This window comes from Ailuropoda melanoleuca, chromosome 8, assembly GCF_002007445.2.
Source record: "Ailuropoda melanoleuca isolate Jingjing chromosome 8, ASM200744v2, whole genome shotgun sequence".
Taxonomy (NCBI): domain Eukaryota; kingdom Metazoa; phylum Chordata; class Mammalia; order Carnivora; family Ursidae; genus Ailuropoda; species Ailuropoda melanoleuca.
The window spans coordinates 58,839,879-58,861,865 of NC_048225.1; the positions used below are offsets into that span (position 1 = coordinate 58,839,879).

Sequence of the window (21,987 nt, forward strand, 5' to 3'; positions counted from 1 at the left end):
CCGACCCCGGCCCAGCCCGGCACCGCCCTCCGCAGCGAGGCCCGGGACTCACCAAGCGCGCCCGTAGGGCGCTGGGCCCGCACCCCCCGCGCGCGCCGCACCGGCGAGGCTGGAGCCGGAGCGGCTGTGGCGGTGGCCGGGCCGCGGCCGCGTGGGGAGGGGCTCCGAGGAGGCAGCCTGCTCCGCTCTTGCGGCAGCAGTCCCTGACGTCCTGGTGGAGAGGCGATGAGGACGCAGCGTTGGTAATAATAATAATAGATCGTATTTATTGACCGCTTACACTGTGCCAGGCTCCGTCTTAAACCTTTTTCAGGCCTTCATCCTCACATCAGACATGTGAAGACGCCACGATTATCCTTATTTTTCAGAGACAGATGCTGAGATTCAGAAAGGTAAAGCGACTTGCCTGCAGTCACAAGTAAGTGGTGAAATCAGACCGAAACCTAGATGTTTCTTAACACTCTAGCCCTGCAGCTGAAGGTAAAGCTGTCTCTCGCAGATGTCCAAAATAAATCCTTCCCCGGTACAAATTCATAAGAGGGAAGGAAAACGGGAGAATGTGGATGGAAAGTGTGAAAGAAGGAATGGAGGAGCGCCATGCTGCGCAGACAACTCCCTGGGTGGTGGGATAGTACCCAGTGGTCAGGTCAGTGGCCAAGAGGCCATCGAGGATATGAAGGGAAATGTCACCATCCAGAAAGCTTCTCTTGGTTCGTTCCTCTAAGGCAGCGGTTTCAATTTATGGTAAATGCTAACCGTGGAGCAGCTGACTGGAGAAGCCCTCAAGGTACCTAAAACTACAGGTGCCCAAATCTAAATTCATTATCTCATCGCTTTTATTGGCCTTCTAAGAAGTTTCACTGGGGTGAGTAAGAACCCTCCCCAACACACACACACACACACACACACACACACACACACACACACACACTCTCACACACTCACACACACTAGCCTGGATGCAGGTACACTTTGTCCATCCCAGTGAATGGCACCACCATCCCCTGGATTGCCTAAGCCAGGAGCCTCAAGCTCATCCTTGACTACACTTTCACTTAACTTGAGGTGAACATAAATGTTCTAAGTTTACTTATTACGGAAAATTTCAAATATATACAAAAGGATACTTAACAGTGTAATGAACCCTCATATACCCATCATTCAGTTTCAGTAATTATCAACTCCTGGCCAAGAGTTTATTATGATTTGATAAACATATATGATAGAAGAACCATGTACCAGGTCCTGACCTAGAATCTAATTATCCAAAAATGAATCCGATTTAACTGTAACCCAACCTGAGGGATATAAAATCTGACCTTGGTTCTTGAAAGATAAGTAATGACCCAAAAGAGTAAAGGTGTCCTCATTCATTCATTCATTCATTCATTCATTCTCTTTCAACAAATAGTTATTAAGTGTGAGGCACTGTCCTTGGTACTAGGAACATATAAGCAAACAAGATTCAGTCCCCATCTTCATGAAGCTTGAATAACAGGGGAAAGAGACATTAAACGGGTGGTTAGAAATGTGATGAGTATCTTGAAAGAGATGTGCAGGATGCTATGAGTGGACTAAATTTGTCCTGGGAGGTTTGGGAAGGTTTTCATGAGGAAGTGGCTCTTATGTGAGGGGAAGGGGTAAAGGCGATGGAGGTCAGCCAGAAGAAGAGAAAATTATTCCAAGTCCAAGGAGAAGTATAAAAAGGCCAATATGGATGTAATAATGGTGAACTATTCTTATTAGAAGTATTCTCATCTTATTAGATGAGCTGGAAATGGTGGGTACGTATCAAATCAAAAAGGGCCTTGTATATTTGGCTGAGGGTTGTGGACATTATTTTAAGGGGAATGAAAAATCATCAGAGCTTTTGAGGCAGGAGAGTGGCATGTCCCCCCTTACATTTTAGAAGATCACTTCCAGCTGCTAAGTGGGGAATAGATAGGAGGAGAGCAAAATTGGCAGTGTGGGGACCAGTTAGGAGGCAATTGATGTAGTCTAGGTAGCAGATGATTATAGTGGTAGGAGTAGGGATGGAGAAAATTGCATAGGTTTAATAAATATTCAGTAGGTAGAATTCACAAAAAATAGTGATAAATCAGTTGATTGGCTATGGAATTATGAATAAAGAGATGACTTCCAGATTTCTGCTGGAGCAAATGAAAAAATCCAGAAACATTACCCATTTACAAAGCAGAATGCTTGTCTTCCCAACCCCACTGAATAGGGTGGCTGCAATATTCAGGAAAATCTCTTCAGATAACCAGAGGCACACAGATAGTGGGGGGGAGGGTGGGGAAAGGAGTCTAATTAGCTAAGATGTAAAAAGGAAATTGTACAGTTCACACATAGTGCAGTTTGACCCAGCACAGTCTCCTTGAATCCCTGACCTCTTCCTAGGTCTGCAGAGCTTCCTGATCAATGGGGAGTCAACCTGTGTCCTTCATCCATCCTTGTAGCTCTTCCCCACTTCTGATGTTCTCCATGACCTAGGAGCAACCAATAGCCTGTGAACTGCCTCAGATGCTCAGTGTGTGGTTCTGACCAATGTAGGTCCCTCTGAGGCAGCCATCTTTTAAAATCATTACCTTGGACCTATTCAGGAAAAACGTGAATTAGAAGCTGATCTATCCAGAGGCACTTACCAAGAGTACTGGCTTTATGCTATTTGTATTAATAGACCATCCATTTAGCATTACCAGGCAGTTGGCACCATATATGGGAGAATAGATCTTTCATCTCCATTAGCAGCAAAGGCAATTAATGAAGCAAAGGCAGCCTTTTCTATCACTACATAGAAGTATTGCTTTGATATTGCAATCTTTCTTGTAGTTTATTCAATAAACCCTCTTTCTTCCGGGTGTTGTTATCATTTGAAAATCTATAAGGAGTAAAATCTTTCCAAATATATGGAAAGGAATTCATAAGTCACATGCTAGGCCTGGCAATGGCTTCCTCAATACCCTTCTTCAACAGGACTATTCTAATACATTCCCAGGAAGAGCATATAGGGTGAGAAGAGAAAAGGACTCAGGCCTGAGCTCTAGTAGTACCAGCATTTGGGGAGCCAGCAGAGGAGAAGAAGGCTAAGAAGAAAACTGAGAAGAAACAGAGAGGAATCAACAGAGAGTAATGTCATGGAAGAAATCCAAGGGAGGAAAGACTTTCAAGGAGGAAGAGGTGGTCAACAGCATCAAATGCAGCAAAGATTTCCAATAAGTTCAAGGCAAAAAAGTATCCGTTGAATTTGGCAATACCGAAGGCCTGGATCCCCATGATATGATCTGTGTCAGCAGAAAACAAGGGCAGAAGCCACAATGCAGTGAATTGAACAAATGAAAATGAGGAAATAGAGTAAGTGCAGACCTCCGTTTTGAGAAATTGGAAGGAGGGATAGACTGTAGCTAAAGAGTGATATGAAGTTAAAGATTCTGGTTTTGTCTTTTTTTTATTTAAAGATGATAGAGACTTAAACATAGGTGTCAACTATAAAAAGATACCAGTAGAGAAGATGAATCTGAAAATAAAGAAAAAGAATGATGAGAGGTGAAGGGAGATCCCCGAGGCAACGAGAAGAGGTAGCATCAAGGGCTCATGGAGGAGAATCGGACACCTTAACTTTATAGGCTGACAGGATAGGAGAGAGGGCAAGGGTATAGGTAGGGTAGTTAATAAAGTGGAGCATGCAAGAGGTTGAGGGATTTCGTGCCTAATGATATCAACACTGTCAAAGTCTTGAGCTGAGGAAGAGAAGAAGTTTGGATGGAGAACAAGAAAAACCATACAAGGTAAGTATTATCCTGTCATGAACATGTCATTGCCTTTGTTGTTATCTGCACAGCATGCATCCCCCCCTTCTTATTGGTAACAGCACGTCAGTGTTCTTTAAAGATCCATCCCACCCCACTCTGAGTCTCTGTGGTTCAGACGGGAATGACCCCAGTCTCATACCCACATCAGTGGCTGGGTTCCTAACCCATAATCAGGTCAAAGTGATCAGTTCAGAAATGGGCACATGATGAAATTAGATCCAGGAATTCCTGCAACAGTTGGGCAAGAGGTACTCATAGAAGGCAAACCTGGTGGACATCTTGCCACCGGGAAGGATGAGCCTGCCTGAGAACAAAGCCAACTCAAAGAAAGCAGAGCTAAGGGGTGGAGAGAGACAAATGCCTGGTAACATCAGTTTAACATGTATATTTACCTCTGCCTAAAGTCACATAAGTCAGTAAATTTCCTCTGTACTTAACACTAATTTGAGTTGGGTTTTATTACTTGCAACCAAGAGCTATGCTGAATCTGTTTGGCAGATATTGCCTGCTGGAACTCATCCCCACACCCACTCTTCTTTAATCTCCCTCTGGAAAGGGCTGGAAATCTGAAAACCACATTTCTCAGATGCCTTTGTCACTTCATTCCAGTTAAGTTCCACCAGTGGGAACCCTCACATGAGGAAAGTGAGGAAGGGAGAGGAGAGGTCCTCCTGCCCTTGGCAGTGCCTCTGGCTGCAATGGTTCCTGCCCAGCAAAAGTGGAAGTGGGTCCAGTAGTATCAGCAACACAAACTCCAGGTGCATCAGCAGCTAGCACAGATTTGTGGGTTCCAGCTCCTCGATCTTTGGGCTCCTCTTTTCTCCCTTTTGCTCCTCTAAACCAAGATTAGTGGTAGCTTCCTGGTCTCTGCTTTTCTTTTTGTTTCTCCTGACTTCCCTTACAACTTTGTTATTGTTTTTAAGTAAGCTCTGCGCCCAACATGGGGCTTGAACTCACAACGCTGAGATCAAGAGTTGCATGCTCTACCGGCTGAGCCAGCCAGGTACCCCTTACAACTTTGTAACAAATTCTTTGCATTAAATCCTTCTCTACTTGGAATATCTGGAGTGATATCTGTATGCTTACTGAACAGTCATTGATAAGGTACACATTTCTATTTTGCATACACATATGTGTGTACACACACATGCACCACTCACAAGGCTCAGAGAGGCTGTTTCTCAAATATACAGAATTAGTGTGGCCTGGCTGGCATTGGAATTCAGACATATCTGATTCTAGAGTTCTCACTCTTTCTCTACCTAACGTTGGCTTTTGTATTTCTTTTCTTTTCCTTTTTTATGGCTTGATTAAATAGAAGTTAAAGGGGACAGAAATAAAAGTATTGTTAAGAAAGTTGTTCAGGTGATTGACCTTGATGTTCAATTTGGGTAGGAAAAGAATGGCTGTGAGACAATGGAGGACTGGGAGATAATAAAAGGATCAAACATCTGGATGACTTCACCAACTGAGAGAATAGTCAAGAGGTTGGTAGATGATGGCCATAAGAATGGTATGGCTCACTTGCGTGATGCCAAAGAAGGAGAAATTTAACCTGCATAGGAAGAGGAAGAGAAATGGTACAGATATATATGGGAGTCATGCTAAAGCTAATACTGATGCCCATTTGGTGAGACAGCTCTAGGGAAAGGAGGAGGGGCCCTGGGGCAGAGCCTGATCTCCGTCAAAGCCGGAGGTAAAGAGAGGGCTCTCTATGGAGTGTGTAAAGAATACAGAGAAGCTTATTAACTGTGGAGTGAATTACAAGAGTTGCCATGGGAAGTTTGGGACAGAGAGGTGCAATTATGAATGGGGAAAGGAGACGTGGAGCTGTTTGGAGGTGAGATTTCTCACTTTCACTCACCCCTCTATTCAATCAGCAAGTCCTATAGACTGTCTTCTAAATATTTTTTGGTGTGATTTTTTAAAATTTAAATTCAGTTAATTAACATATCGTGTATTATTAGTTTCAGAGGTAGAGTTCACTGATTCATCAGTTGCATATAATACCCAGTGCTCATTACATCATGTGCCTTCCTTAATGCCCATCACCCCATTACCCCATCCCTCCACCCTCCAGCAACCCTCAGTTTGTTTCCTATGGTTAAGAGTCTCTTATGGTTTGTCTCCCTCTCTGATTACATCTTCTAAATATTTTTAATCCACCTATTTCTCTTCGCCTCCATTGCCACCCAGTGCCCATGTGGTTTACCACCTGGGCCACAGCGCCAACCTCCTCAGTGGTCTCCTCACATCCACTGTGGCCTCCTTTCACCCAGTATCCTCTCTGCCACAGTAAGAGTGATTTCTCTAAAATGCAAATCTCAGCGTGCCATGCCCATGTCTAAAATCCCTTAGTAGGTCCTCATTGCCCCAAAGACAGACAAAATCCGTGCTTCTTAGCCTGACATGAGCTAACAAGCCCCTGCCTCCTTCTCCAACCTCATCTCCCACCAGCCCCTCATTCAGTCCTCCTAAGTAACTGTGGTTTCCTGGCTATTTCTTCTGCTCTGGCTTTTTTTGCTCATGTTGCCTCCTCTGCTGATAATGTTCCTGGCATGGTAATACATAGTAGATAGTGAATGTATATTTGCTAAACGACTTCCATACATTCTACTCATCTTTTAAAATTCAGATTGTTATGTGTGAAGCCTTTCCTAACCCCTCCATCCCAGGTATTGCTGGTTCAACTCACCTTTGTATATAGGCTCTTCCACCTTAATATCTATCTTACTTTATTGCATTTATTTAATGCCTTGTCTGGAGTCCCCTCTTGACTCTAATGTAGAGTTGGAGATTCTTGAGGGCAGGGACTGTGTGATTCATTGACTGACACACTGTTCTGCACCTAGGAGGTGCTAAGGGAGTGGATGAAAGAAGCATGACTGGGACTTTTTCTGGGAGTCCCCTGGAGACAAGCTAGAGGCTTTCCTGTAACAGAGCAGGTAGGAGAAGAGAAGAAAGAAGAGACTTAAATTTCCTCCTTCGATAGAGAAGAGGAAGTTAGCCTTGAGTACCAGAGTTGGTGGATAACTGTTTAGACAGCTCCAAGCTCTCTGGCATGATGCAGTGATGGCCCCAGATGTAGCACATTGACTGAATAAGCCCCAGACCTGACACTCTGGCCTACTTCCCACCTCTCAGACTGAAGGAGGGGCACCCAGCGCTATGAGAATCATCCACACTCCATCAAGGAAGAAGGGGAAAGCTCAGGATACTTCTTAGGAGTGGTCCCCACAGCTCTGGTGCCTTACCTCTAACCTCTGTTCCCAACCATAGCCAACCTCAAGCCCTGGGCGCATCCTGATCTAAGAAGCCCAGATTCACCTCCTGTCCTCCCTCCCAGCCATTGAGGCTGGTGAAGGAACCTTAGACAGTTCTCCTGGTCCAGTGGGACCTGGTGCCTGTCAGGAGCCACTCTGTGCCCTGGCCTCCCAGTACAAAGCCCTATATGGCAGTTGGAGCTTGTCGGTCTACTCTTCTACCCACCAGATTCGCACAAAGCAAGGGGCCATCATGTCAGCAGGTGTTGGTCTTAAACCAGATGAGGCCATGGTCCAGGGGATGGGTCTACTTCTGGGAATTTTTCCCTCAGCCCTCCCTTCCCTTTCTTCCCACAGCCTCATTTGAATTTGACAGCTTCCAAAGAGATACTACTAGCTTTTCAATTCAGAGAAAGAAATGAGATTCTTCCACAACAGGGGCCCCTTGAGTCCAGCAAAGAAGCACTCTGGTTTTATTGTGAGGAAAATAGGGAGAAGGAGCTGAGCCAGACTCATCTCTAGAGCCCTCCTCTCAATGATTGCAGCCCAGCAGGCTCTCCACTCTCTGTGGCTGAGGAAGGGTCTTGGCTGTGCTCAGTTTCTCCACATCACTGTAGCAGTACAAATCAGAGCCATGGATGAGGTACAAGCCGGGACCATTGGCAGAACATGAGGTGGGGCCGAGGGACTTTTCCATACACAGGGCCCCGTCAACCTTCTCATGGGGCCAAGGAAGCTCCGTCCACGTGGCTTGAGCTCCTAACTTCAGGTCCAGCCACCACAGCTTCCGTCCTGGAAAGAAGGCACCAGACAAAACATAGTTTCCACATCATGATCCTCACCTTACTCTTCCCCATGCCTTGATGGGGAACTATGCCATGGAGAAGTAGCAGAAGAAGCCACCCTTTAGTATCCAGATGCCCCTCACCTGCCATAATGTGGAGCCGAGAAGTCCCAGGACAAGTAAAGGCTGCATCCACAGCATCAAGGTTGATCCCATGAGGACTCCCAAATTCCTTCTCCAGCCTCTTTGGATAACCATCTACTAGAGTATAGCCTCCCTTTGTCAGGAAGATATATACCTGAGTGCCCTGGAGGATAAAGGACGTTAATCAGCACAGAGCTGGATATTCTCCCGATCCCCGTTTCAAGCCTCTCTCCCAACACATACCTGGATTAGGTAGACTTTATTGTCCCAGGAAAAGGCAGCATCTACTGTTGAAGGACCTTGGGGCCACTGATGGACAATGGGCCAGCTATGCCACCCATCCCGGCTAGTGTCCAGACGCCAGTAGTGGGACCCTGTGGGGGTATCAGAGGTACCTCTAGTGCTGATGGTAAAAGGCCAGGCAGTGAATAGGCAAGTAATAGGTGCAGGGATAGGTCCTGAGAGGGGGAAGAGAATACATCCAGAGGCCAAGAGGGAAGAGGCCAGGTGAGAGGAGATGGAGCAGGACTTGATCAGCAAAGTTGGGCATGGTGACCTGATCAGAGCTTGAGCCACTAGGGGCCTGACAGAAGGGCAAGCATGGAGAACAATGGCTAAGGTGCCAAGTGAGGCCAGTGTTATGGGGTTTGGCAGGGGCTCCCTATGCATCTCAGACGTCCATGTACAGAGATACTATAGACAATGAGGGACAGTGACCAGAAGTTAAAAAAGAGAAGCACCACGACATGCTCCCACCAAGTGTTCTCATTCTGGCTGTGTTCTCTAATCCTTGAGGTGGCAGGAGAATGAGGGAATGGCAGACCAGTGACCTAATTTTCTTCTCCCCTTCTCATAACAATTTATTAAAGGAATTGTCTAAGTTCCCATTTACCTTTCCTTCCTTAACCACTTCACTTATACTTGTTTCCATCCTCCATTGAAACTACTTTTCAAGGTCGTCAGTGTCCTCCAACTTGCCAAATCTAATTGTCAATTCTCCGTCTCCATCCTGCTCCACCTCTCAGCAGCATTTGACTGCTCACGACTCTCTTCTTGAAATATCTTTTTTTGGATCTTGGCTTCTGTGATACCAGCCTCTTCCAGTGTTCCTCTGATTTTTTTTTACTACCCTTCTCTTCAGCCTGATATCTTATATGGGAATCCTCTAGTTTGGGCCTCTTCACTACCTACACTCACTTTCTTGGTGATATCACCTACTCTAGGGCTTTAAATACCATCTACATGCTGATGACTTTTGATCTGTTCTCTTCAGCTTTTATGGACCTCTCCTTTGGGTGTAAGACTCAAACTTAACTGCCTACCCAATATGTCCAGTTGGGGCCATTAGGAACCAAAACCCTACAATGTCCGAGCTGATGTCTGCCTCCTACCAAACACACACACGCACATATACACACACACACACTCCTACTCTTTCCCTAATTTTTCCCAATTTTAGAAAAAGGAACTACCAGTCACCCAGTTGCCTAGTCCCAAAAAGCTGTCATTCTTAAGACCTCTCTTTTTCTTCCCCACTCCAACCAATATTCAATCCATTGGTTAATGCTGTCACCCCAACCTCCAAAATACATCAAGATGACTCCTCACGACCTCTACTGCTATTATCCTCATCCAAGCTGTCATTGCCTCTAATCCAGACAACTGCAAGAACTACTAGCTGGATTTCCTGCTTACACCATTGTATCTCTAATGATTTGTGTGCTCCAGGATGATCTTTAAAAAGTTAGTGAGAACGTATCACGGCCCTGCTCAAGACCCCCTCCTGGCTTTCTTTCATAGTTGAAAATCCTTACCAGGCGTATGTAATCTGGCCCCTCTCTCCTTTTTTTTTTCAAGGCATTCACCCGCTCTTTCATTGCTCTCTAGCCACTCTGGCCTCTTTCCTGATTCCTCAAAGTAGTTGATATCCATCCTCTCTAAAATGCTTTCCCCCCAGTGCTTTATGTACCTAATGCTTTTTAAAATCTTTTTTATTTAAATTCAATTTAGTTAATGTACAGTGTGTTATTAGTTTCAGGGGTAGAATTTAGTGATTCATCAGTTGCATACAATACTCCGTGCTCATTACATCAAATGCCCTCCTTAATGCCCATCACCCAGTTACCCTATCACTCTACACCCTCCCCTCCAGCAACCCTCAGTTTGTTTCCTATAGTTAAGAGTCTCTTGGGTTGGGGCGCCTGGGTGGCACAGCGGTTAAGTGTCTGCCTTCAGCTCAGGGCGCGTGATCCCAGCGTTATGGGATCGAGCCCCACATCAGGCTCCTCCGCTATGAGCCTGCTTCTTCCTCTCCCACTCCCCCTGGCTTGTGTTCCCTCTCTCACTGGCTGTCTCTATCTCTGTTGAATAAATAAAATCTTTAAAAAAAAAAAAAAAGAGTCTCTTGGGTTGCCTGGGTGGCTCAGTCAGTTAAGCATCTGCCTTCAGCTCAGGTCATGATCCCAGGGTCCTGGGATGGAGTCCCGTATCAGGCTCCTTGCTCATCAGGGAGCCAGCGTCTCCCTCTGCCTACTGCTCCCCCTGTTTGTGCTCTCTCTCTCTCTTTCTCTCTGTCTGACAAATAAATAAATAAAATCTCAAATTGCTTGCCTCAAAAAAAAAAAGTCTTTTATGGTTTGCCTCCCTCTCTGATTTCATCTTATTTTATTTACATAATGCCTTTTTATTACTGAAATCTCAGCTTAAAAATCATCTCTTCAAAGAAGGGGCCCCTCATTTTCCTTACTTCTATCTCATTATCCTGTCTTAATTTCTTCTCAGCTTTTTTGACACCTAACATTTTTTATTTTACATTTAAAAAGATCAACAATTTTTAAATCCATTTATACCACCTCCAAATAGTATTTGAGGATAAGAAACATCCTGACGTTCCCAGAACACTTCACAACTACCTAAAAGTATTCTCTTCTTTCTCTTTCTTATTGTCCCCTCTCCCTCTATCAGGCTGTATGAGGGCATGTGTCTCATGTGCCATGTTGGCTACCGTATCCCAGTGTTTAGAACTACATCCAGTGCTTCTCAGGTGCTCAATAAATATGTGTTGCATAAATAGCCAATGTTCTCACTGTAGCCACAAGTTCCCTTTATAGCTGTTTACTGGGCATGTCACAGTGACTACATATCCACCTTCACCTCCTGCTGAAACTACCCTGCTCATGACCCCTATTTTGAGAATGAGCTGTGGTGCTCTTTGTGCAGAGTAAATAAGTGATGAGCCCCTGATGCATCACTAAGCAATGCACAGACTGACCAGCAACCACTTCAGTGTGGTCGAGAATAAAAATATTGGCGGGGTCGGTCAGATTTCCTCTCTGGCAACCCAAGTAGGAAAAAGAGAGCAACTGAGGCAGTTTCCAGTTGGACTTGAGGCTGAAAGATCATGAATAGGAGAAGGGAGAGGGCATGATGGGCCCTGTGCAAGCCGACATTGTGAAAAAGCAGAAAGAATGGGTAAGAAGCTAGGAGGCAGAGAAAAGAGAAAGATCAGAGAGGGGAGAGGACCAGCCCTATGTTGAGTAGCTGGGTCACACTAGTGTTGTCACCAAGATGGTGAGTTCTCACCATCAACGTAACAGTGTTCTCTCATCCGCTAGGAAACATATCTAATACTTTTGATTTAGGAGTTCAGCTGCATTCTATTCATTGCCACATGGCCTGGAGGTCCTGTGATCTCTCCATGGCTGGGTATTCTTTCCACACCTCTATGTGGTCCCTATGGCCCTGTTTTTCAGTATCTCTACCTACCTACCTACCTACCTACCTACCTACCTCTATCTCTGTCTCACTTTTTCTTTTCTTTTTTTTTTTAAGATTTTTATTTTTATTTATTTGGCAGAAAGAGACAGCGAGAGAGGGAACACAAGCAGGGGAGTGTGAGAGGGAGAAGCAGGCTTCTCACTGAGCAGGGACCCCAATGCAGGGCTTGATCCCAGGACCCCGGGATCATGCCCTGAGCCAAAGGCAGATGCTTAATGGGTGAGCCACCCAGGTGCCCCACTGTCTCACTTTTTCTGTCTGTCCTCCGGATGGTCCCACGCTCTCACCATAGCTGAATGTTCTGATAATTAGGTGTTCTTACAATGCCACATATTCTCAGTATAAGTCTATATTTTCACTACAAGTGTGTGTTTCATCACGGATGAAATGTTCTCATTGCAGCATACATTCCTGTTGTGGGGATATACTCTTCTTGTGACTGCGTCTTTTTCATTATAGCTTGGTAGTCATATCTGATCAGATTTGTCCAGGAGTTAGGAGCAAAAAAGGGTTTTCACTGTTCCATGTTCTCACCACTATTTTACATTTGTATCTGATCATACAGATATCTTAGGCTGAGTATTGTTTACTCCCTCTCTTGGAGCTATTCGCTAGGGTGGATCAAGACTCATCACTATCTGCCTGACCAGTGCCACAACATCCCTGGGTATCATCACACGGCTCTGACCAATTAATGCCACAGGTCTGGAGAGAGGTGTCTCTCTGGTCACTTAAAGAAGAAACCTCCTGAGGCCAGCAAAGCTATCTCTTAAAGGTCTAAGGGATCCAAAATTTTTTGGCTGGTTCTCATCAATAGGAACATCTCATCCCCAGGTAATGCTGCGCCGAGAGGCCTGGACTAAGAACCAAGAGGCACTCGGGAAAAAATGGAGCTCCTGATGATATGCTTAAGGGAAGCTGGAGGACCTGGCAAGACACGCAAGGGCAAAGGGACTATGAGGAGTCATAGGGACCCAAAGGGGTCACAGACCCGAGAGTAGACAGTACTGTGAGGTGGACAGGTAAATGAAGTTAGAGGCCTGGGCAGTGAGAGACAAGGTTGAACAATGTGCATCAGAGGAGATGAGGGATAAAAAACTGCATACCGAGGATGCTAAGGATGGGGTCCAAGGGAACAAAATAAGGGACACAGTGGTAAAAATGGTGGCAGTATAGCAGAGATGGGAGACACACGAAAGAGACAGGAGGTATGGAGGGCAGAGATGGGGGAGTCAGGAGGCATCTCCTCACCACTGAAGGCATATGTGGCACCGTGGTTATCAGTCAGCAGTGCAGACAAGACTAGATATGGGCTACAGCGCATATCCCCATGGCCATGATGGGTACCATTCCCATGACCCGTCCCATTCCTGTGTCCGTGGCCTGGGGAGAGAAATAGGTGAGGGAGAACACAGAGGGAGGCCAGAGGTCAAAATGAAGTCTGAGGTGGAAGAGTTAGCTAGGGTTAGTGGGGATGTGGACTTCTCCCATAGGAGGACAACTGGGAAGGTCCAGAATGGGGATTGGGCTAGGGCAAGGGCCAAGGTGTTATACCACAGAATTAAGATAGGAGCTGGGGTATGTGCAGTCTGCAAACTCAGGGACGGTGGATGAATTCTAGTAGATTGCAGGGGCTGGGGCTTTCTCACCTCTGCCAGGGCAGGGTATGAAGTAGTCTCGAACATCCAGTGGGTACTTTGGAAGCACGTCTCCCGTGACGGGGTGGAAGCGCAGGAATTGGTTACCCCGGAAACAGTAGTAGCGGCTGAGCCATCGCATGGCAGAGGAGCATTCCCCAACAGCTGGCCAGGAACGCTCCTTTTTGGTTCCCGTAGCCAAGTCCCAGAACCACGTTTGGTTACCTTTGTCCAATCAATCAACAAACATTCAGTGAGGCCAGGCTATGCCCTCCCTTATGCTAGCAATGGGCCCCATGATGGGCCAGATCTGGTCCTGGCCCCATGGAACTCATAGCCCTGCAGGGAAACATTTGAAGAAAGTGATCATATAACAAAATTCAGCAGCAAAATGCACGTGATTGGCTCAACAAGTGCAGTGAGGACAGACAGGGTAAGTTTTCCAGAGAAGGTGATACGTAAACTAATACCTGAAGCAGGAATTACGAGGCAGAGAAGAGGAGGAGATGGAACTCCAGAGAGAAGGAAGTCTGAAGCGTGAAGCAAATGAGGTGTACAGGGAACAGCATAGAGTCTCTAGAAATTCATATTCAAGGTAAAGGCATGATGAGTGTCGAGGCTGGAGGGTCAGTAGGAACTTAGTCATGGAGAACCTTGTATGTAAGACTAAGGAACATAGATTTATCCTAAGGATCATGGGGAACAGTGAGGAACTTCTAGCAGAATTACACCCAGTTACCTCACCCAAGGTGACTTCCTCTCCTTTCCCTATTTGACCTCTAGACCATAACCAGCTTCTCTATTTCTTCCCTTCCTTGGGAAGCCACAGGGTGCTCCATCACCACCACCATCCCTGCCACTACCTCAATCACCACCAACCACCATTACTCCAGGCTCTCTTATTCCAGCCTGGGCTGACCTTTGAAGAAGAGGACGCCCTCATCTTGGCATTCTCCACGGTGGCATTCCACAGCTGCATCCACTGGGGATGGGATTCCAGGAAACTCTTCTTGGAGCAACTTTGGATATCCTTTCTCCTTCTTCTCAGGAGGATACACCCAGACTTTGTCTCCCTGCATACAAATCACTCTATTTTTAACTGTGGACCCCACATACTGCCACCTGCATTCACACATAACATCTTTGATCTATTGCATTTATATAATATCCCCGCTGAGGCCTTACACACTTTGGATCCACCTGTGAATGACAATGCGCTACCCCTTGCACAAATACATACTCTTAATTTGACTGCAAATCCCACCACTGTTGCCATAACACATGCACACATCTATGTACAACCAGACACTCCCATGACACACTTATCTGTAACACCATTAGTCTTGACAAACACATCCACAAATAGTCATCCTGCGATCATCCATCCATTCATATATTCATTTGTTCATCCATCTATTTATTTATTCATCCATTCACTCAAGAAACAGTTGCTGAATGACTACTATATGCCAGATAATTGTGAAAGGCACTGGGGATAAAGGGATGATAAGACTGTCTCTGACTTCAAGGAGTTCACTGTAGAAAAGCAGAAAGGCTCCTACAAACCTAGCCATGCGACCATCAAAGTGGAAACATGTGAAGTGCACTGGGAATATAGGGGGAGTACTTAAGCCTATCTAGAGAATTCCTGGAAGGCTTCACAGAGGAGGAAGCATTGGGGCCAAGAGTTGAAAACTGAGTAGGAATTCAGTGGGACAATTGTGGAAAGGGTGTTACCAGCAGAGGGAGCAGCAGGTGCAGAGCATGCTCAGAGATTATATGTAGTCTCATGTAGCTGGCACACAGTGAATGTGGTGGGGGAGGAGATAAGCCTGGAAAGATAACCAAAGGCCAGATCTCGAGACTCATGTGTACCTGACTTGCAGGAATTGGCAGAAGGTGGTGCCACTTAATGAAATAGGGGACACAGCAGAAAGGGTGGGTTTGTGAGAAGGATATTAAGCTCAGTTTGGAGGATACTGAATTTGAGGTATCCACAGAACATCTAAGCCTAAGATATCAGCCAGGGAATTGGGAAGAGATATCTGGAGCTCTGGGAGAGATCCAGATCTGGTGCCCACAACATAGAGAGTCCTCAGAGCCATAGCACAGTTGAGATCACCCAGGGAGGGTGTTTTGAAGGGCTGGGACAGATCTCCAAGGAACATTCAGGGACTGGCTGAGGATAGGAAGCTGGAAAACAGCAGGAAAGAGGCAGGAGGGGACATAAAGCTGGCAGTGAGGGCTGCCCCAAGCACACAGCACCGTGTACAAATTAGGGGAAGGTGCCCTTCCTCCAAGCGGACACAGCCTGGGCCGGGGCATGGGACTTGCTAAGCACAACAGGCTGGATTTAATCTTCCCCTCACCCCTCGGTTGGGTGCCATTGTTATGAACAGCCTGGCCACCACACGAAGAATACGTGATGCAGAGTCATGGAGACCAAGGGAAGAAATTTCCAGGAAGGAAAGGATGGTCAACTGTGTGAGGAGTAGCAGAGAGGTCTGGACAAAGCTTGGGCCTGAAGAATAGGCAATGGGTGCCGTGCCTGCCAGGCCTACATGCACATACACTCCCTTAGCTTGAGCTTTTTCAGGGAAGGAAGGCACAGGGGGAGGAAACCTGGAACCTACTCTAAGGACTCCATGCTAGGGCCACCTGAGGGAGGGTCTCTAGTGTCCATTCCAGCTCTTCCCGGCCCAGCCCTGGCCTTGGCCCAGCAGTACCTTGATCAGGAAGACACTGTTGTGACCACGGCGGAATGCAGCATCCACGGAGCTGGTGAAATTCTTCCACCTCTCTGAAATTAACTCCTGGACCCATCTGTGACTCTTCCACACAAACTCCCCTGAAAAACACAGACTTACTCAGGGACCCAGAGCAAACTTTTGGCCAACTGTGATAGTTACAGAGAAGCTGTGGGTGATGCCCTCAGATAATTCCTAAGATCTCCCACAGACGGATACACCCTCAGAGAGGGGGACCAAGTCTAAAGTCCCAAATGCCCCAAACCCAGCCCCTCCTACCTTTAAAAAACAGCATGGCCCCATGTTCATCCAGGGTGGTAGCATCAAAGCTCCAGCCATCCAAGCAAAGTTCTGGGGTTAGGGTGGAGAGATGCAAGTAAAAGACCAGTCAGGTAATATAACACAGAGACATAGCCAACAGACAGACTCAGGGAGTCAGGGCCTCACCGGTCACATCTGGGTTCACTCTGGTCCCACTCCCACCTTCAGTCTCTTTCCCAGGGGTACCATCCCTAGAGAGAAGACAGATAGTTGTCTGGATCCACTGGTCCCAATCCCTCTCCCTTAGCTCCTGTCTTCAAACTTGCCCCAGCCTAAAAACTGGCCCTACCCCACTCTAGCCCAGTCCCCAGTCCTTCCCCAGCTCCAGCTTTACGCACGGAGGAAGAGGGTGGGCAATAGCCAGAGACCAGCACAGGCCCAACAACCCCAGTGCAATGGGTGTTCCCAGTGTCCGAGCCATGGTGAGATGCCACAGGACAGCTCAGGGCACCTGGCTCAGCTCCCTATATAGAGATGGCGGCAGCACCACCCCCACCACAAGCCTGCTGATCTTCCAAGCCCCGTCTCTCAGAACTATGCCAATATTGGCTGATTACGTCAGCGCAAATAAGGTCAGGGTCTGGACAGAAATCTGAGTCCAAGACTAACTCTTCCCGGCAAGAGGTCCCATCCCCCTTCAATGATTTCTGAGCAGTAACTAGCCCATGCCATTGATACCCAGCTGTGACTCTCACCACCTTGGTGATGGGTCCAGGTGCCCATAAGGTCAAGGAAGGATGTAGATTGATTGAGGATCACCTTTCTGTGGTTGAATTTACCTCTACAATGAGGGGAGGAGAGAAGTAGAGGGAACTATCATTTTTGTGTACTGTGTCAAGCCATGCTCTAAGACAGCTAACGACACCGATACTTCTATCTATTTAGCAATCACACTTAAAAATACTCAGAGAACAGCTTTTTCCAAGCTTCATCAAGGGTCTTTTGGGGGCATTCCCAAGCCCCTTCAGCTTTGCCCTTGATGGGTCAATAATATTTCACTGTCGCCAAATGTCCAAGTCCCCCCGCCCAGTCCCATCCCTACTGGCAAAGTGCTTAGAAAAATCACCTGGGAGGGAAGGGCTGAAAGAGGTGTCTCTTTTTCGCAGGTTGCATTTCTAGTAATTAGTCTTTCTTGGTAGTTTCCACCTTAAGGGAAAAGTGCTTTATTTACCCATCACAGAATAAACAGAACTGCAACTGGGATTTCACAATATTTACTGCTGAGTGTTGCCTAAATGCTATCTCCTCAATGAAGCCCTTCTTGACCACCCTATCTAGCCATTTCAGACACTTGAATATTTCCTTCATGTCACTTATTAAAATGTGAAATTTCATCTATTTGTTGCTTTTTTTCCCTTTGTTTTGCCCATTTGTTTGCCATTACATTCTCTGCACCTAAAATAGTACCTGGCACATAACAGGTGCTCAAGAACTGTTTGTTGAATGGAAAAGAAATGGATTTCAGCCACTGACCAGTGTTGCTAATGGTGCAGCCAAATTCCTAACAACTTTCTTTCCTTCTGGGGCGAGGGGAATATCAGGAATTGGGGGTGTGTTAATGATGGGAGGCATATTGTGATCCCGGGGTCGCAGGTCCCCTTGTCACTGCCTTTCATCTGATGGTCTTGTTTCTCTCTCCAGTGTCCCATCCCCACCTCTCTCTCTTCCTCCAGCCTGGGATCTTACCTGCTATCTTTAGTATCTGCTATCTTCAGTACTTCTTGGGGCCACTCCCAAAGCCTGCCCCATCTCCATCTGAGACTTGGCTGCTGAATCAAAGACAAATATGGGCAGTCAGCAACGGGCCAGGTTGAGGTTCCAGGACCCCTGCTCCCTAGTCCTGCCCGAAAGGGCCCTGATCCCTCTCAGATGGCTCCCTGCCCCTAACATTCCCCTAGATAACCTTAGCAAAGGTCTCAGATTCCTTTTCTATTCTGCGAAGTTTCCTCCCAACAGGAAAACATTTTTGTGGGACCTCTGAAACATGTAACAAGGCCTCTGCCATCAGGCCCAATGTTCTCACTTGACTTAGAAGTGAAAATATGCCTTTTTTTTTTAATTTGAGAGAGAGAGCAAGCATGATCAGGGGGAGGGGGAGGGGCAGAGGGAGAAGTAGACTTCCCACTGAGCAGGGAGCCTTGCCTGGGGTTCAATCCCAGGACCCTGGGGTCGTGACCTGAGCTGATGGCAGACGCTTAACTGACTAAGCTACCCAGATGCCCCTGAAAATATACCTTTTTAACATCATTTCTCCCTGTTAGTGGACAAAGCTGGACTCCCCAAGCCCTTGGCAACATGGGCAAATAAATGCCAGGGCTCCTATGGCAGATACCTGACTCCCACCTTCTCCCCACTGCAGGGCATCCCTGGCTGGACCTGCTCCACCCCAGTTTCTGGGCACTAGGCACGGGGAGCACCACCCTGACTCGTCCTCACCTATTTTTTTGCCTCTCAGTCTTTAAAACCTCCTATAACCTTCCTGGGGTTCTTCCTACTGAACACCCAGTGACCCTTTATCAACAACCCCCTCACCCAGTGTCTCTAGCTCCAGACCTGTGCCTACATGTCCTACAGAGTTCACTGAGCCTGCCAGGGGAGATGGAGGCTTCCACACTGAGTCACAAACACCCCTCCGAAGATCCACCGTGAGGGTCTTCCATAGTTGTTGGCCGGGCGAGCAGCCTCCTCTGGCCTAGCAGGTCTCAGAGCACATATACCAGATGGTGAATTTTCCAGCTTAGCCCCTTTGTTCCCCACACAGCGCCTGTCGCAGCACCCCTGGTCTATCTATCCTAGAAGAGTGATTTATGGTACTTTTTCACTACCGTTTCCTAATCCTCTTTTCTACCCTAAGGGGCCTTAGCTAGCATTATAGGAGCCTCTCCCTTCCCTCCCGGCTCCCCAGCCTCTCCGTCAAGCCCTCCCCCTGTCCCTGCCCATCTCCCCTGCCCCACCTTCACAGGGACTAGACAGCAGAGTCTTCTGCACGGCAGGAAGTTCTGTGGAAGTTCAAGTTCTGAGCAGGAGCTAAGAGGCCGAGGACTGTGTCCATTTGGGAACTCAGGCGGTGGATATGTTGGCCATTCTGGTATCAATCACAGGGCACAAGGCAACTCTTCTCAGGGGACCCAAATAGGGCTGGCCTTGCTTCTCTCCTCACTCTCCAGGCGGCCATTTCTGCTTCTCCAGAGTTCCTCGCAGCCCTCTGGCCTGGGCTGGGAAAGTGCTTGTCCATACTTGGTCCTGAGCGCCCCCTGGAGGCCACAAGGTTCAGTGCACACCCGCTCTTCAACGAGAGGCCAGAGCAGTTTTTCCTCCCTCTAACTGGCTCTCCATAGCCTTCTTTCCACACTCCTCTCAGTCTGGCTATGGGGCCCTAGTGGTACCCCTTCCTCTGCAAACCTCTGCTTCCCAGAGCAGGTTTGGGGACCTCAGTCTCTTGCTTGATTTCCTGTGGAATTTTCCTGGTGGTGTTCTCAATCCTATCCAGCAACTTTTCCGCTTCCCTGAAAGGGTGTCTGAATGTGGGCCTGCGAATGTCTTCATGGACAGAGCCTCCTCTTGCATTGCCACGGGCTACATTTAAAGTGGACACTGACCCACTGCCCCTTGGAATGACTGTGTCCAGCCTGCCCCACCCCTGGTCTGAGTTCTCTGATCTCAGTCATTTCTCCTGGGGCCCACTGAATGCCGCGTGTGCTGGGCCTGCAGCCTCTGGCTGTGTACTCCCAGGAGCCGAGCCTGGATTCCTTTTCCGTGACTTAGAAGGCTTGGCATAAAGTTCCAGGCACCAAAAAGAGCTAGCTGCTCCCAACTGACTCCTCCAACCATGCACGTTTGCTCTTGTTCTGCCTATAATGGGCCTCCCTGCATAGTCCATTCTTGCTTCCCTATGAATAAATATACTAATAATTTGCTCATATCTCTTGGACACATGTATGTGCCTGGCACTGTGCTTGATATGGATTATTTCATTAAATCATAAACATTATATATATAATATATATATAATTTATCCGCTTCTCTCTGCCTCCCTCAAAATGCAAACACCATCATGTCTTGTTCGACCACTGAAGTAGCCCCTCCCTCCCTGCTTCTCCTGCCCTCTACAATACATTCGCACAGCAAGCACAATCTTCAAAAACATACCTAAAACACCTTAATGCTCCTGCCTAAAAGTTTTTTTCTTGAAGACAAAAATCACCTTTAATTCTGCTAACCAGAGAACACCACTTTCAACATCTTATCTATTCCAGCCTTTCTCTATTCTTCCAACATCCCTTTTGAAACAAAGATGTAATTTTATAAAAAATTTTTCTTCCTTAGCATATCTCAGATATTGGCCTTCTTAAAAGATGCATATAATTCCATTATATATTTAAGCAAAACTTTATATAGCTATTCCCTGCTGAGGGACACTTAGGTTTTTCTAGGATTATTTTTTTTTCCTATTATAAATAAAGCTGTGATAAACATTGGTGCTCACACCTCTTTGTGCCTTTGCCCAATTTTCTTCTTAGAAAACATCCCTAGAGGGGCACCTGGGTGGCACAGTGGTTAAGCGTCTGCCTTCAGCTCAGGGCATGATCCCGGCGTTATGGGATCGAGCCCCACATCACTCCTCCGCTATGAGCCTGCTTCTTCCTCTCCCACTCCCCCTGCTTGTGTTCCCTCTCTCGCTGGCTGTCTCTATCTCTGTCAAATAAATAAATAAAATGTTTAAAAAAAAGAAAGAAAGAAAGAAAACATCCCTAGAACCGGAAGACTCTAGATGATTTCAAGGTGTCTACAATCTTCAAGGGGAGCAGTTTAGAGAGGTTGAATTTTTTTCTGTTTTTTATTCTGACTTTTCTTTCCACCCCATGGAATCGCTGTCCAGTTACCTGTTGGTAACTGGCATTGGTATGGTAACATGGTAACATGCCACAAGGCATCCTCTCATCTCTGACACTTAAACCTTTCTGTGGTTTACTAGGATACTCCAGATCAAATCCAAACTCTGACTTAAATGAACCAATGCAGGCCTGATTCTCCAAACTTGTTCTTTTCCTCTCTTCCTCCACCTTCCTTCCTCCCCATCACCCAGGCCTTCTTTCAGGTCCTCCAGTACACTGAGATCTTGACCCCTCAGGACATTTGTACCTGCTTTTCCTTTGTCTAGATATCTCTACCTCTTCTTCTTTTTTTTAACTTAAATTCAATTGGCCAACATATAGTACATCATTAGTTTTTAATGTAGTGTTCAATGGTTCATTACCTGCGTATAGCATTACCTCTTCTTAACACAGGTGGTTCCCTACCTACCCCCCACCCCAGCCTGCAGGTCACCGCTCAAAGCAGCCTTCCTTGCCCACCAGATTTACATCTTATTCTTCTATTTATTGCATTCTATTCATTTCCATCACAGCTTTAACAGACTGCCATTACACATTTACGTCCTTGTGTTTACTTGTTTGCCTGCCTTCCCTAATAAACTGTAAGCTCCACAAGGGCAAAGAACAC

At 46.7% G+C, this 21,987-nt stretch overlaps 2 protein-coding genes across 2 annotated transcripts in view; both read right to left on the reverse strand.

The window, feature by feature from the left end:
- Positions 1 to 175, reverse strand: part of APBB1 (amyloid beta precursor protein binding family B member 1) — a 21,965-nt gene extending 21,790 nt beyond the window's left edge. Inside the window, exon 1 of the mRNA XM_019805672.2 lies at positions 53 to 175. The gene's annotated coding sequence lies outside the window, so the exon portion shown is untranslated. The remainder of the gene's footprint in view (positions 1 to 52) is intronic.
- Positions 176 to 7,515: 7,340 nt separating this feature from the next.
- On the reverse strand, positions 7,516 to 16,982 carry HPX (hemopexin). Its single transcript, XM_019805688.2, has 10 exons — positions 16,824 to 16,982; positions 16,612 to 16,676; positions 16,444 to 16,515; positions 16,144 to 16,265; positions 14,337 to 14,490; positions 13,430 to 13,642; positions 13,032 to 13,163; positions 8,247 to 8,377; positions 8,004 to 8,166; positions 7,516 to 7,867 (listed from the first exon to the last, which is right to left on the reverse strand). Exons 1-10 carry the CDS (start codon positions 16,904 to 16,906, stop codon positions 7,608 to 7,610), a joined length of 1,395 nt encoding a protein of 464 aa, XP_019661247.1. The 5' UTR covers positions 16,907 to 16,982; the 3' UTR covers positions 7,516 to 7,607.
- Between the last annotated feature and the right edge of the window lie 5,005 nt (positions 16,983 to 21,987).

Bases quoted from the DNA above. Each gene is read 5' to 3' on its own strand.
- HPX (XM_019805688.2), bottom strand. From the start codon at position 16,906: ATGGCTCGGACACTGGGAACACCCATTGCACTGGGGTTGTTGGGCCTG. The intron at 13,164-13,429 runs GTGAGAAAGCCC...TTCTCTCCCCAG, and splicing joins CATACCCTGCCCTGGCAGAG to GCCACGGACACAGGAATGGG. The intron at 7,868-8,003 runs GTGAGGGGCATC...CCTTCTTTCCAG, and splicing joins TCGGCTCCACATTATGGCAG to GACGGAAGCTGTGGTGGCTG.